This window comes from Camelina sativa, chromosome 6 (assembly GCF_000633955.1).
Source record: "Camelina sativa cultivar DH55 chromosome 6, Cs, whole genome shotgun sequence".
NCBI lineage: Eukaryota > Viridiplantae > Streptophyta > Magnoliopsida > Brassicales > Brassicaceae > Camelina > Camelina sativa.
This window is the reverse complement of record NC_025690.1, coordinates 25,231,851-25,247,881: the sequence shown is the minus strand read 5'-3', so window position 1 is coordinate 25,247,881 and position 16,031 is coordinate 25,231,851. Positions and strand designations below refer to the sequence as shown.

Sequence of the window (16,031 nt, the reverse complement as noted above, 5' to 3'; positions counted from 1 at the left end):
TCTGCACTCACCAGATTCTGGTGGGACTCAAACTCCGGTAGGAAGAAGATGTGCTGGATATCCTGGAGGAGAATGACAAGATCGTTTAAACAGGGTGGTTTGGGTTTCAGAGAGATTAAGAATTTCAATGATGCACTACTAGCAAAACTCGGTTGGAGACTACTTACAAATCCAGAGTGTCTCCTGGCCAAAGTGCTGATTGGAAAATATTGTAAGTCTTCCTCCTTGTTAGACTGCCCTATGTGTGCAAATGCATCACATGGTTGGAGGGGCATATGTATCGGTCGAGACCTACTGAAGAAAAGACTAGGCCAGCTTATCGCAAATGGTAAGGATACACCAATCTGGTACAGCCCCTGGTTATCTTTAACCAAGCCGGTGTGTCCAATGGGCCCTCCAACAGAAGCTTCAAGTTCACTGTGCGTTGCGGACCTTATTCTCCCGGACTCGGGTGATTGGAATGTACCCTTATTAAGAGAAATCCTACCTGCCTACGAGCATGATATCCTAAAACTGAGGCCAAGTACAACAGGGGCACTAGATAAATGGGCTTGGCTACCAACCACGACTGGTATATACACGGCAAAATTGGGATACTATAAGGCACTTCAACTGAGCGAAAGAGGAGACAACCCTCTACCACCACCTCCAGCAACCGATTTTAACTGGCTCTCTTCCATTTGGCAATTAAGATGCTCACCAAAGATCAAAATGTTCCTTTGGAAACTGGCTCAAGAGGCACTCCCAGTGGGAGCAAAGCTACAACAGAAACAGATCGATGCAAACATGGTATGCCCTCACTGTGGAGCCGAAGAGACGACTATTCATTTGTTCTTTCACTGCCCTTTTGCTGAACGTTTATGGCATATGGCTCCACTGTCTACCACACTCAGGGCACATGAAGTTAGTACAATCAAATCGGGCATCACCATCTCGGGAAAGCTGACAAGCCTCCCACCTACGGAATTAACTCTGGGTCCCCTCGCACCATGGATACTATGGTTGATTTGGACGGCACGAAATCAAAAGATTTTTAACAAAGACCCTCAAACCCCTACGGAAACCCTATTAATGGCGATTGTACGTTGTCGAGAATGGCAAGAGGCCCAATCGAAATCCATGATCAAACCAGTCCAGAGACGCGACCCCCCGAGTTTCCCAAATCGGGGATCTGCCTTTGTGGCCTATTCGGATGCAGCCTGGCGAGTAGACAACCACGCAGGTTTCGGATGGGTTTTCAAGGACCCAAACGACACATTGATCTTGGAGGGAGAGTCGTCGACTCCGTTTGTGTCCTCACCGTTGATGGCTGAAGCTTTAGCAACTCTGACATCAGTAAGAGTGGCCATTGAATCGGCTTTCACCAACATCATCTTCGCTTCTGACTCGCTGAACCTTGTCAAAGCTCTTAATCGGGAGATCCAATCAAAGGAACTCCATGAGATTCTTCATGATATCCTCTCTCTATCCTCTCAACTTAGTTTGTGTTTTTTCAAATTTATCCCTAGGGAGCTCAACCATCGGGCAGATGCCCTTGCAAAAAACGCTTTATCTGTAATAAACCCGGTTTAATGAATGAAAAAGCAAGTGTTTGACAAAAAAAAAAAAAAAACGCATAGTAGCGGTTCTTTTTCCAAAATACACATGTAATTTAGATTAGAAGAAAGATTTAGTGTTACAAACAATAGTTAGCTTAAGACAAAATGCGTGGTGTTCTTAGTTTTATTTATTTGGGATCGGTCTTATAAAGACTCATGATGCAAAGTATGAAAACAAATTCTTCACATTTGATGTTAGATGCACTAAAGATTGGCAATTCGCATTAGACATTTCATAAGATTATGATTTTTCTATAATTTTATCACTTTTTGAAGCTTCAAAATACATCATTACCACGCATAGTAGAGCGGTTCATTAATTTTTCCGAAAAGGATCATCATTTTATTTATTTTACGTTCAGCTCTACCATTATCGTTTCATTTTTTTTTTTTTTTTTGCATTCGCCCTACTTTGATAATTTATACTACATAGTACATGCAAAAGTGTTTTGCTAAGGACGACCAAAAGTGAAAAGTCTTTAGTTGAACGTTTACTTAATATATAGGTTAATGCATATTTTCTTTGTCTTATATGTATAGCATTAATTTGTCAGTCTTATGTACTATTTGCAACACTAACAGCTGGACACATATATGACGTCATTGTTATTACGTGAGCGTGAGAAAAAGCGAAACATGAACAATTTACATCTATGGAAAACCAGAAAAACAAAAGAAAAAGAACAATTAGATCTTGGAAAAAAACAGAAAAGAACAGTTAGATATGTGGTAAAAGCACAACAAAGTCTATTTGCTGGTCAAATTTCTTTTAATATGTCAAATTACTATATATCACACACATACATGTGTTCCACACACAAAAAGGAAAAAAAACAAAAAAATGACACAATCTTTTTTTCTACATAACTGATAATGATGGAATGAGTTTTTGATTTTTTTTTTCCATCAATTCAATTGATCTCTAGTTCACTGATAAGTGGTAACCCTCCCTGACTTTATCCACATCTTAAAATAAACGTACTGGTTTACTTTTCTTATGGTCAAGTTGCCACTCGACTAAGGCCGCTTAACAAATAAACAAACAGAAAGACAAAAATATAAATAATCGATGCTGGAAATGCGCGGTTAATAAAAATATTGCAACGATTTATTGTATTAGATCAATAATCCCAAAAGCCCGATTTCACATGGATTATTAAAACATGGTGTAGGAGTACTTTTTTTTTGGTTTACAACCACTCATATATATACACATTACTGATTACACACCTGACACCTCTATTATACAACTGAAGTTGTTATTGAAATTTTGTTGTCACTAACATTATATTTTAGTATCGTACGTTGACTGATATCTTGACTATAAGTATTTAAGTACCACAATTTTTTGGATGGTACCTATCCATCCAACGAGCATGAGCCTAATTAATGGATAATTATGTTCACCGATAAGATTCATCATTTATTTGGCTTTTGTTTTTTGGAAGTTAATTCATATATAGGCTGCACCTGTATATACTTCTTTTCAATCATACTTGCAATTTTTGTTTGTTGAAAAAACGACCAAAAGTGAAAAGTCACGCATATTAATTTGACGTCGCGCGCGTAAATGACATCATGATCAATAGCCAATCAATACTATAGACATGAGACGTAGTTTGGTGAATACACCGCTTAATGTTTCATTTCAACTTTTGTAGTTGGTGTTAGTGATGGATAACAATAACAATGAAACACAATATTGACAGAGTAATGACGTCGTCTAGGTTTATTGTTAGGCGACAACTTTTTGATAATTAATTTCGGGGCTTAGCAATAAAAAAAATATTAGATGTGCGCTACGTATTTGTTTAAAAAATGTATCGTCGAGTCAACATTATCTAAAAGAAAAACACAGGTTTGATGTCTGTTATACTATTGTCATCAATGAAATTTATTTACATTATATTGTCGTCATATGCCAATATATCCAACAATATTAGTCTTTTAGATTTCAATTATTGAAATATAAATAGTTTATTTTGGTTATCTCGACATGTAGATCCGATCGATAAAGGGATCTTGAGATGTCTGAAACAATTACCGGGAATTTCTCAAAATTAAAATTTTATTATATAAACATGCACTTGTTCATAAAACTATATAGGTTAGTCGAAATATAATACAAAGACTTGCTATTTGCTGGTCAATTATCTATCAACGAATAACGAGTACTTCATAAATGCATGTACTATCGATCACAGCTATAAGAATCATACACATGTGTTTTAGAGTTAAGTATAAATCAAATCAATTACATTCTTTTTCCACATTGGATAACATGCAGTGATCGATAGTACAAATTGTTATTTCCTTCCTAAAAACTCTTAAAATTAAAGCTTAATCTGAACAACCAAAAGAAAGATGAATTAATTTGAACATAAGATCTAATGATAACAAATTGTTGGCATGCATGCGACTATAATTAATTCTCATATACAATCTCGTTTTATAACATTCGACAAAATTATTGGTATACCTTCTAACCTTCATATCTTTGAATATTTGAAATGCAATATGAAAAAAATATTTGCATACGTAAACGTTACCTTGTAAATAATAATTCGTATTTTTTCCCGCAATCAGCCAACTGAACCCTCAAGTCAACAACACAACAACATTGTAGAAAACGTATTGTATCATTGATTATTGTTTTATATGAAATAACGAGGCAAACCCCGATAAATTTCCAAAAACAATCTGTAATGATTATTCATCACTGCAAGCTAAGCCCAACAGTCATATTCTATTCGGTCATATATATATATAATACATATTTTGATATTTATGACCATGATACCATCTGGCGCAAAAATCCATTAAAAAGGTAGTCGTCGTTAGCATCGTGGTTAGTTTTAAAATTTACGAATAGGGATGTATGTATGATTTTTTCCACAGTTACTTTAACTTTTGTCTAGATGCTCATCATGATGGTTTAACAAATAAAACGGGAAGAAGATGCTCATGAGAGTCAGAGTCATGACGCCCGTAGTTACTTTTTTTACGCATGACGTGCGCATGCATATATATGCATGCAGGTCATATTGTGTATGTGTTTGTTGGCCAAGATCAAGATTTTAAAGACCTGTTTCTACCTATCCCAGATATTCCCTAAACCGACTGTTTGAAAGTGGATGAATCACGTAAAAAGATTATTATAAGAATTTATATTAATTGACTGGTCCTTATCATTTATATATACGCAAATGTGAGAAAATGGCTATAGTGTGTACTCGGACGGTAAGTTATTCTTCCTCTAAACCCAACGGCCATTGCAGCTCTTCGTGTTAACGAGAGGGGTTAATGGCTCTTTTAATGATTCCATCACTATATTATATAGGACTTCCACTCACAATAATAGTCTCTCAAAAGTGAAGATACGAGTAATTTCTATTAAGTCTGTTATATTCTGTGGTGAAACTGTGTTATTGAGATTAATACGAAATGGCCAACGATCAGAGTAGCATGTTTTAAATGTCGTCTAGTTTGGTGCAGAGAACGAAAAACGCGTGCCCACGTACGTTTGAACAGAATTAAACCTGAAACTTCGTTCGAATTCTAGTTTCAGTTACCTTCAATTACAAGTCAATTTTATCGCTTGTGTACAAGACACGTGCCGTATCAACGACTCCATCAACTAACGCCAAAGACTTTCTCAAAGATTACGTTCCACGTACGTACGCTATCTCTTTCCTTAAGATCAATATCTATAGCTACAACGTACTTTCATAACTTCCCTCAAACTAAGTTTCTAATTTCGTGAATGCCTATTATAATATACACGAAGTTTCTACACTGAACTTGTTGACAAAAATACTAATTTTAAAAGACATTCGTGAAAATAGTATTCGTGGAAAACCAAAAAGTTTAAAACAAAACAAATTTTAGAAAGCAAAATTGTAGAGGTCTTCTGTAGTGGAGAGACGCGCCCTTTCTTTAGAAAAATCTACGGAGTACTTTACAAAATAAAACTACACGATTTTTATCCAAAATAAAATAAAATAATAACGATTAATTTACAAGGGGAAATTAAGTGAATATACGTACAATGTAGTGATGTAAACAAAGCAAATTAATAATTTGCAACAAGACGCACCATTTTATTAAATGTAGACACGCCGCACGCCACCGTTGATCATGCCATCGGCCAAGCCTCCAGGAACCATCCGACCGAACACGTCATCATTCCTATCTCTTTCAAAAATAACATATCTAACTTTATCATTACAATTTTCATCCCCTGAGTAAAAAGCACAGAATAACAATAATAATACTTTACGTTTAAAAAATCAAATCCAGAATAAGAATATATATGCCCGTTACGCGAATACAAGATTTTTAAAAAGAAAGAATATATTCCCATTATTTGATTAAATAAATTTAAAACCATACAACGGTCGAAAACTCGAAATGACTAAACTTGACAAAACAAAACAAAATAGGTTGAAATTTCCCAGAAAATAAGATACTAACTATAAACAAAAACATTATTAGAAAGTTAGTGGAAACAACGACGAAAAAAGCGTGCGTCTTCTTCATTGGTCAATTTGGCTTAAGCTACATATACACTCTCTCTCACTCATTTTCTCAATTTCAAGATACAAAACAATAAGGGAATCTCTTGCAAAGAGGATGAGACATATACACATACAAAACATAAAACACACATAACATATAAAGAGACCATGTCGTCGTATTCAACAATGAAACGATCACTGGAGGTTGAGGTAATCTCAGCAGAAGGACTCAAGGTTGATCGTAAACCATTGAAGAAAAAAACATACAGCGTCGTCAGTATCGACGATAAACATTCTTGGAAGTCCAATTTGGATGATTTGGGTGGGAGCTGTCCGGTTTGGAAAGACAAATTCGATATTGAGATGCCAATAAACGGAAGCGTAAGGTTCATCTCCGTGGAGGTACGCTATCGAACGAGTAATGGAGCTGAGAAACTTGTTGGACACGCCAAGATTCCCGTGACGGACTTCATGGGAGGTTTTGCTCCACAAGGGCATTTGAATTTCTTGAGTTACAGGTTGAGAGATGATTATGGTGACAAATGTGGGATCATCAACGTGTCAATCATGGTAAAACCTGACGGTAACAATGATTATAAATCATTACCGTTGCCGTCTTCTTCGTATGCTGCGTGTTCTTCGCAAGCTGCTGCGGCGACCAATAATCAAATGTGGAGACAGAGGACATCAATGGCTTCGACTGCTGGTTATGGTGGTGGTCGTGTAGTCACCGGAGTTCCTGTTTGGTGTGCGTATCAACGCCCGTCTTGATTTTTTTCCCTTTTCTTTCTAATTTTTTCGTATAGATTTAATTATCTTGACATTTTGTTGCCATATATTTATTCCAAAATTGGGATTGTGGGGAAAAAAAATACGTTTGAGCAATCATGAAATCTGATAATTTTAAGTACTATGAAATAAATAAAGAAAGAAAGATTTAAATAAAACTCATTTGTTTAACTTTGAATTCTTTTGATGAATAATTAACTCATGCTTAAAAGCTTCAACAATCGTCTTTATTTTGCGACTCAGATTTTGTAATTGGAATCAACAGAAACATAAAATATTTAGAGCTTTGTATAAGATTTTTTTTTATGTGAATCAATTAGATAAGATATACAATATTTTGACTATATATATTATTTTGCGCAGTAGACAACAAAGAGAATTAATCGTCTGGTGGTTACGGCCGGGTTGGACACCAAGTTTAGCTAATAAATATAATGTAATAAATTCTTTAGCTCAGTTGGTAACTTAGCACCTACTTTTACATCCTCGGTTCGGTTCCATCCGTCTACGTCTTATTGCCATGAGCATTTTTAGTTCGATTTTTTTTCCCCAATTAAACTTTTAACAAATTTAATTTTATTGCAAAGTAGTCATATCTTAACTGAAAATGATATTAAAATTACTAACATTAAATAATGTTATCTCTTTTTTTCAGTTAATTTATTATTTTAGAGTTTAAATTTGTGTGTGTAGATATTTATATTTTATAGTGAATTGTAGTTTTGTAACTGTATTTCCTAATGATTAAATTAACTCTTTTCTTTTCTTCAATTACTAAATTAACTATATATCTAATACATGTAATAAAGTAAAATTGTAACCAATAGAAATAATACTTTCATAATATTTTTAGCTATGACGCATATTTATTTAATAATTTTTATAAAATTAAATTTACTATTATTAATTTATATCATATATGTGTCTCACACAAAATAATCTTCTAGATCCGCCACTGGACACGGAGTTTGACACCAACGACACCAAGTTGAGTCATTATCCCTCCATGAGTTTCTCGTATCTCACCGTTCATTTTCTCTCAGTTTCTTACCATCAGAAACTTGAATTTCGAGAGCCTCTCTATCTCCTCATCCGATGCGCCTTCCTAAGACATCAATAAAGCATCAGAAAAGCCTCTTGCCCATACACAACTAATTGTTTTGTTTTGACTCACCCGATCTGCCAAAGCGTACAATACCACAATGATGCAAGACAAACAACAGCAAACAACAATACCAATAAGACAAGCGACATCAACGCAAAGGACCACAATGATAACATCAAAGGCGAGAAACGCGACACATAGCCTGCAGAGCAGATAAACATATAAGTACACATATATGAAATTCACAATTTATTAACATTAACGGACAAAAATTTATAGAAAATCAATATTTTCATACATAAGGATTATATGGTTCTCTAATAATACAATAGTTCATTCAAATATAATAAATGAATATTGATTTATATGTACAAAAGTTGCCTTCTTTTCAAGCACTGCATTTATGTTAAATCATAGTTTTGTATTATAGAAAATGTATGTTCAACCATAGCATTTATGTTTGTCTTCTATGATGTTGACTTTCATCATAGAATCAATGGTGTTTGACTTTCATCATATTTTTTTTTTACTTATTGTTTGTTTTTCAGTTTGAAAGGATGTTTATAGTATTATTGATTATTATGTCAATACATCAATACATCATAAGAGGTATGTGTCCTTCATGTATCCATATTTCTCAGCCATGGAAAGGATGTTGTTTGGAGTATTCCTCTGTGACAACTTGGATCCGTGAATGCATTCATCATATGTTGCTTGGAGAGGATGTTGTTTGGAGTATTCAGTCATTCCAAACTTCTCTTTACCCGCATCTTCCAAACCCTAGAACAATTTAGGGAAAACATACTGAACTAATGAAAATTCACAGAGTAGAGATTTTTGGTTTATAGGTCGTACGTAGTAATTTAGTATTTTTACCTGTTTTGCTCTGTTTTTTAAGAGTTAGTATTTTGTATAGCATCAATGATAATCTCATCAGAAAGAGCCCTAGCCGTGCAGCGTACTTAATGTAGAGAAACTCATGAGTTAAAACTTAAAAGGAAAAATCAAGTGTGTGTATTAAACATTAACTGCTGTTTCACTAACATAAGTGGATTGCATTTCCACTTTTTTTTTTTTTCAATTTAATGTTAAATTATATTCAAAAGAAAAATAAACGTTTTACAAAAATTATGTCGTAAAACACTTTAGAACAGTTTGAAAAATAAAACATTCAGTAGAATCTTGCTTCAAACCAAACTTGAATGGATGTGCTTTGACCTCCTTGAAGTGTGCTTAGACGATTGCGGACATACTTGTCGATCTGCTTAATCAGGTTCTCTGCTGTCATTGGGTGTTCATCGTGTCGTCGTCCATTCCTTTCTTTCCAAAGTAAGTAAATGGTAGTTTGAAAAGCATAACCCAGGATGAATCGTAAAGTTTTGTCAAGAGCATTACCAGCGAGAAGAGAAAGGACTTCTTGCCAGTGACTTGTGTACTTGTCTGCGAGGAGCTTCTTCACTAGCCCTTCCCACACCAACTGTGAATAAGAACATTGAAAGAATATGTGGTCCCTTGTCTCTAACGGGTGGTTGCAGAGCATACAACTTGCGTTAGCCTGTGGAGACCATTGCTGCAGCTTTTCCCCTGTTGCGACTCTATTTTTAAAGACCAACCAAGTGAGAAAGGCATACTTAGGAGTGGCTTGTGAGAACCATATCACTCTGTATTCGGCCAGGTGTGGGTGAGAAACATGGATATGTGACCAAGTTTCCTTGGTAGAGAAGCTGTTCCGGTAATAGTCATTTTTCCCTTTCCATAGTGGTATATCTTTTGCCTCACGAGAGGGATGAACCTGCAGTTTCTGTATCTCATCCTCGACAATATTGAGTAAGGGGAACCTATGTCGCCACCGCCGCTGCCTAGTCAGAACATCAGCGATGGTGCTTGTCTTTGGGATGCCGAGATCAATAAAACCCCTTTCCCCCAAAACATCATGTAAACATCCCAGTGAACACCAGTTATCAAACCAAAAAGAGGTTGATTCACCATTATGCACTTCCATCTTAATAAACTGTTTTGCTAGGCTTCTGTATTTCAAAAGCTTTTGCCAAATCCATGATCCACAAGTTGTGTTATCCTTTTCTGCCCAGAAAGAACCACTGCGAATAAGAGATCTCTTCACCCAATCAACCCATAAAGAGCCTCTAGCCGAAGAAATTCTCCAGATAAGTTTTAGCATGCTAACTTTATTTGCTTACGCGATTGATCTTAGCCCCAAACCTCCTTCACTCTTTGGCATACAAACATCAGACCAAGCCACTTTGGTTTTCTTTGCGTTCAAAGAAGGGCCGGACCACAAGAAAGCAGAACATAGGCGATCAATCTCCTGAATGCAGGATTTAGGGAGCCTAAACGCTGATATCCAGAAATTTGTTAGACTGAATAGAACTGATCCAATAAGCTGAAGTCTACCAGCAAATGAGAGCATCCTAGCTGTCCACGAGGCAATCCGTGATCGAATTTTTTCTATGAGAGGGAGATAGTCCCCTGATGTCATCCTTCTTGGTAAAAGTGGTAGACCAAGATACCGGACAGGGAGAGAACCGCATGCGAATGGGAACTGGTGAAGGATCTCTTCTTTGATGGTCGAGGGGATTCCAGCCGTATAAATGGTGGATTTTTCAATACTAATGTGCAAACCTGAGTGAACCATAAATTCGTCGAAGATCCACAGAGCACCTGAAACCGACTGTTTGGACCCATCCACAAACACCATAAGGTCATCAGCAAAACAGAGGTGAGTGAGCTTCAGTGGCTTACACTTGGGATGATAACCAAAAACTCTATTTACCGCAGCCACATCTAACTTGCGGGACAAGACATTCATGCAGATAACAAAGAGATATGGACTAAGTGAGCAACCTTGGCGTAAACCGCGAGAGCTACCAAAGTAACCAGCCAGTTCTCCGTTAACTTGGACAGAAAAAGATGCAGTCAAAATACAAGTTTGGATCCAGAGAATGTACTGCTCAGGAAAAGCCATTGCTCTCAAAATGGTGAGTAAGAAACTTGATATGTTACGGTTTTGACTCACTTTGACCCTGTTTATTTGATAGTTTTGTAGTTGTTTGAGTCCTTTTCAGGTTATAATAAGAGGCTAGGAAGCTAAAAGCAAGGATTGGAACAGCAGGAGCAATCGGAGCAGAAAGGAGTTGAATTGGAGCAGAAAAGCTGATTTTAGACCCAGGAGCACATGCTCCCGATTTCCGAGCACATGCTCCCAACTCTACGGATTCATGACGACACGTGGCAAGCATCTAGGCGCCGATTCCCTGCCTAATTCCCCTTATTTTAGGCGATCCTTTGTGAGAGAAAGAGGGAGGAGATCGTTTTTTTTAATAGGGAGATTTGAATTTGGATTCTTTCCTTATTTTTCTCTACTTGTATGCTATTTAACCTAGGGTTTTTAGGGGAGAGAATATACCTTTTTCTTTTGTTTTGGAGCGACGTTTTTGTGAGAGGAAGAAGAGCGGCTACCTTGTGAAGCATTCTCTGAACCCTTTTTATTTTTATGTCATTGAATTTCTCATCTTTTGCTATGATTCATTTCTCTATGTCTGAGTAGTTTTCTTTGCTAGATTAGGGGTTTCAAAAGGGGTTTCATGGGTTAGCAACAGAACACAAATAGGGCTTTATATAATCGATTGTCTTCACTATTGTTAGACTTAATGCTTAGGTTGATTTGATCACCCAATCTATGATTCTAGGTTTATCTATTCATCAAAAGTGTAATAGGTTGCTAGAAAAGACATTAGTGGGCAAATTATCCTAGACCTGCGAAAGTTGATGTGTAGGTGATTTGTGAACTTATCATTCCTGTTCTTTAATGCTTGTCTGCGATTCTGGGCTCAAACGACAGTTTAGGGTTTATGGACCGCCGAGCATGTGCTCCGGATGTCTGAGCACGTGCTCCGCGTTTCCGCACAGAATCGATCAGATAGAGTTATTGATGCCACGACAGTGGATCAGTTTATATTTATGTTTGAGTTCTAGACTGGTACTTAATTTATGCCCTGAATAGTTGTTTGGTTGCTATCTCTGAAATTCCCGAGAATCACCCCTGATCTAGTGTTTTGTTTATTGCCTTTCTATACCGTTTTTAATCGCTTAATTGTTACCAAAAACCAACTTTGAATTGTCTTAGCTTGAAATTGAACCAATAGAACCATAGAGTAAAACTTGGTCTTCGTGGGATTCGACCCCTAAGTACTACTTCTTTGCTGTGCACTTGCAGTAGGAAAATAGGGTTTAAAACTCTGTGTATCAAAACTCCATTGAACAGAGTCGAAAGCTTTAGATATATCAATCTTTAAAGCACAACGAGGGGAAACTGTATCCTTGTGATAGTCTTTAATGAGTTCTGTGGCTAGAAGCACATTTTCCATGAGCAATCGATCCTTGACGAAGGCCGATTGATTAGGTGAGATGAGCTTTGGTAGTATGATCTTGAGCCTATTAGCCAGGATCTTCGAGATGACATTATAGAGAACATTACAACAGGATATCGGACGATAGTCTTTCATGAGCTTTGTTTTCTTTTTCTTGGGAATGAGAGCCAATATAGTCGAGTTAACCCCTTTTTGGCAAGAAACCAGTACGGAAAAATGATTGAATAGCAACCACGAAATCATCACCAATAGTTCCCCATGAAGCCTTAAAAAACTCCACAGTGAACCCATCTGGTCCCAGAGATTTCGAACTAGGCATTGCAAATAACACCCTCCTAATCTCCTCCTTTGATACCTCATGTGTAAGCAAACACTTCTCACTCTCTGCACATTTGAAATCCAACACAGCTTCTAACTCCTTTTGGCACCAAGAGGTGTAATTTTTAGGTCGCAAATTAAGAAAGCCTTGGAAGTAGTTTGCAGCTTCAATTTTGAGCTGATCCTGTGTGGTGACTACCCTACCATCATCACATTGAATCTCCTTGATGCTATTACACGACTCATGTATAGTAGCTGCGGTATGGAAAGCTTTATTATTTTGATCACCTATTTTCAACCAATGAAGCTTAGCTTTTTGTTTCAAGTAATGTTCCTCGATATCAGATAGTGTCTTCCATTTATCATAAGCAGCCGCCTCATCAAAAACAGCTTGAGATGAGGGGTTCGTCATCGTTGTAGCCTGCAAGTCACACATGGTCTTATAAGCTGCTTCTGTACCAACTGAGATTGAGCCAACCATGCGCTTCCCTAGAGATCGCAGAGAGGGTTTCAGTCCTTTAAGTTTTTTGGATAACTTATACATTGCAGATGTAGAATGGAACAAAGGTGGTGATGTTTTCCAGTGTTCATCCACTTTCTTGGTGAAATCTGGATGAGACGTAGTGACATTAATAAACTTGAAGGGTTTCTTGATTTTTGGAGCTACTGCAGAGAGGTAAAACCGACAGCGAAGGTGGTCTGAACATCCTCCCGGCTCAAAGACAGAATATGAATGTGCAAAATGTTGTAGCCAATGCTTATTCATGAGAACTCTGTCAAGTTTTTTGCAGATAACCCCGTCCTGCCTCTTATTGCACCATGTGAACCTCTGACCATGATAATGCATGTCAGAAAGATCACAATATCTTGCAAAGTCCTGAAAATCCCTCATCCCGAGTGTGCAGAAAGGGACAGAAGCATTATGAGAGTGATCATCACCATTTAAAATCTCATTGAAATCACCACAAAGAAGCCAAGCTTTGTCCCGAAACAAAGGAGAATCCTGATGGTGTCTGAGATCAGTCCACAATTCCTGTCGTTCAGCCGACAAATTGGAAGCATAAATAAAAGAAACAAAAAACTCCTCCATCCCTTCGATATAGATAGAACATGTGATCAACTGAGCAGATCGATAAACCGGAGTAACCCTGACATTGTTCCTCCAAACCACCCAAAGTTTCCCTAACCGATGCTCGTTGTAGTTTGATAGAAAAGACCAGCCTGCAAACACAGACCTCACCACTCTATCCGCTCGTCTTTCCTTTACCTTAGTTTCAATCAGACAACCGAAATCAAAATTTCCCTGTCCCATCCATTCCTTCACAACACGCTGCTTTGCTTTCTTGTTAAAGCCTCACATGTTCCAAAAAAACCTTGACATCAGAGTTGTGTTGGGGTTTGACGTGGTTTCAGAGAACTAGGAGCTTGAGCCCTAAAACTCTGAGAACTGGTAGTAGAAACAAATTTATGAACCCCTTTAGAGGCTCGAGGAAGTGAAGGTCGAAGAGATAGACCCGTCTCCTGACGCTCAGGAGCATTGCCTCCCTCCTGGTTCTGCTTCTCCAGTAACATTTCAGCCCCCGAAGTCGTAGTATCAGTAGGAAGATTCACCACATCAGAGTTAGCGGTAGTCGGACCACTACTCTCCCCGACTGTTGTATCCAATGCCTCCCCCTGTTCCCCTTTGTCACTCAAACAGGAAAAAGAGTTCGACATATTCGAAATGTCCTTTGAACTAGCAACCTGTTTCACTGGGCTTCGCAACCCTTTAGTAGGAGTTGTCCAACCAAGGTCCTTTTCACCCTCCGTATCTGCAGTATTCTCAGCAACTTGATCAACAACAACCTCTGTTACCCCTTGTTTTAGCTCAGAAGACTCAACAATGCCTAAATTCGTGACCCCACCTGAACCTGAAACAACCTTTTCCCCACTGTTCTTTTCCGACTGTTCAAGTGTAGGCTGACTAGGACAGGAAATCCCCTGATCCTTTTTCGTTGTACATGTATCTTCCAAATGGCCCCATTTAGAGCATAGGGTACACCTAGCTGGCAGCCAGGGATAAACAAACTCCACAATAGTATCACCTCCTTTCTCCGATTTAAAAGACATTTTGTTTGGTAAACGTTTTGTTAAATTCACCTCCACCAAAACCTTAGCTTCAGTGAACGACTTACATGACTCTGTATCCGAATGTAGTTGTTTTGGAGTGCCGAGGGGGCTCGTTATTGCACTTAGCACCTCCCAAGAGAAATATTTAGGAGGAACATTCTTAACTATAACCCATATAGAAACAGTCTTAATCTCTTCAGGCTCCAACTCTGCAATGGGACTCCACTTTGATAGAACAACTGGAACACCACATAGATTCCACATACCTCTCTTCAAAACACGAGATCGCATACGCTCATCCCTGATTCGAAACCTCACAGTGGTATTATCCACTACAAAAACATCAATCTTAATCGTCTTATCACCAAGAGTCCAAATTTTATTAACCAAAGCATGGATCCCTCCCACAAAAGGAGTTTTAGCTAAAAATCTGCCGACGAGGAAATCTTTCCATAGAGGATGAGTCTCGTCAAACACCTCATTTGGTAGTCGGACCGTAGGCATACCATCAATCGCCTTTTCCTTTGAAGACGGCTAAGTTACTTCGTAACTTTAACGTATTGAACCTTTGACAAGTCCCCCGGATTTTTTACCATAGAAACCTAAGAGCGCTTCAGAGGACTACCAGAAACAACTTCATTCTCCTTCGTCACTATAGAGGGAGAACCCTGTTCGATCCCCACAACCGGTGGGAGGTCACCTTCCGCAAGATCCATAGACTTCAGGGAGCAAACCCCCTGGAAAATATCCAGCTGCTTCCGGCGGAGTAGCCCTCGGCGGCATCAATTCTTGTGCAAGACGCAAAATATCCTAATACGTGATTGCATTTCCACTTATTTATCACGTATCTATCATATAGATTAAATAATTTGTTTATCACGAATCTTCTGGTTACTTGTGTGTTAGACAATTTCTATCATATAGATTAAATCATTTGTTTATCATACATATAAGTTTTGGTGCATAGAATTTAGAGTAGCCAAAATATAACTATAAATAGCTACAGAAATAATAGCCACATACTCATCTTTTTGCTAATTCATGGCTAATTAGCTACAAATAGCTATAAAAAAATTTTGTGGATAATTAGCCACAAATTGCTACAACACATGGCCACAACATAATTTTGTGTCTGGTTTGTGGTTAAATAGTTGTGGCTGTTTTATGGCTTTGGACAGTTAGATTTGTGGAAAAAGTATAACAAAAT

At 37.6% G+C, this 16,031-nt stretch overlaps 2 protein-coding genes across 2 annotated transcripts; one reads left to right on the top strand and one right to left on the bottom strand.

The window, feature by feature from the left end:
* Positions 6,172-7,075, top strand: LOC104793546 (BON1-associated protein 2-like). Its single transcript, XM_010519911.2, has one exon. It carries the CDS (start codon positions 6,284-6,286, stop codon positions 6,884-6,886), a length of 603 nt encoding a protein of 200 aa, XP_010518213.1. The 5' UTR covers positions 6,172-6,283; the 3' UTR covers positions 6,887-7,075.
* Positions 14,096-15,328, bottom strand: LOC104699473. Its single transcript, XM_010414777.1, has one exon. It carries the CDS (start codon positions 15,326-15,328, stop codon positions 14,096-14,098), a length of 1,233 nt encoding a protein of 410 aa, XP_010413079.1.

What these genes read in the sequence shown, in the direction of transcription:
- LOC104793546 (XM_010519911.2), top strand. Translation starts at nt 6,284, where the DNA reads ATGTCGTCGTATTCAACAATGAAACGATCACTGGAGGTTGAGGTAATC.
- LOC104699473 (XM_010414777.1), bottom strand. Translation starts at nt 15,328, where the DNA reads ATGCCTACGGTCCGACTACCAAATGAGGTGTTTGACGAGACTCATCCT.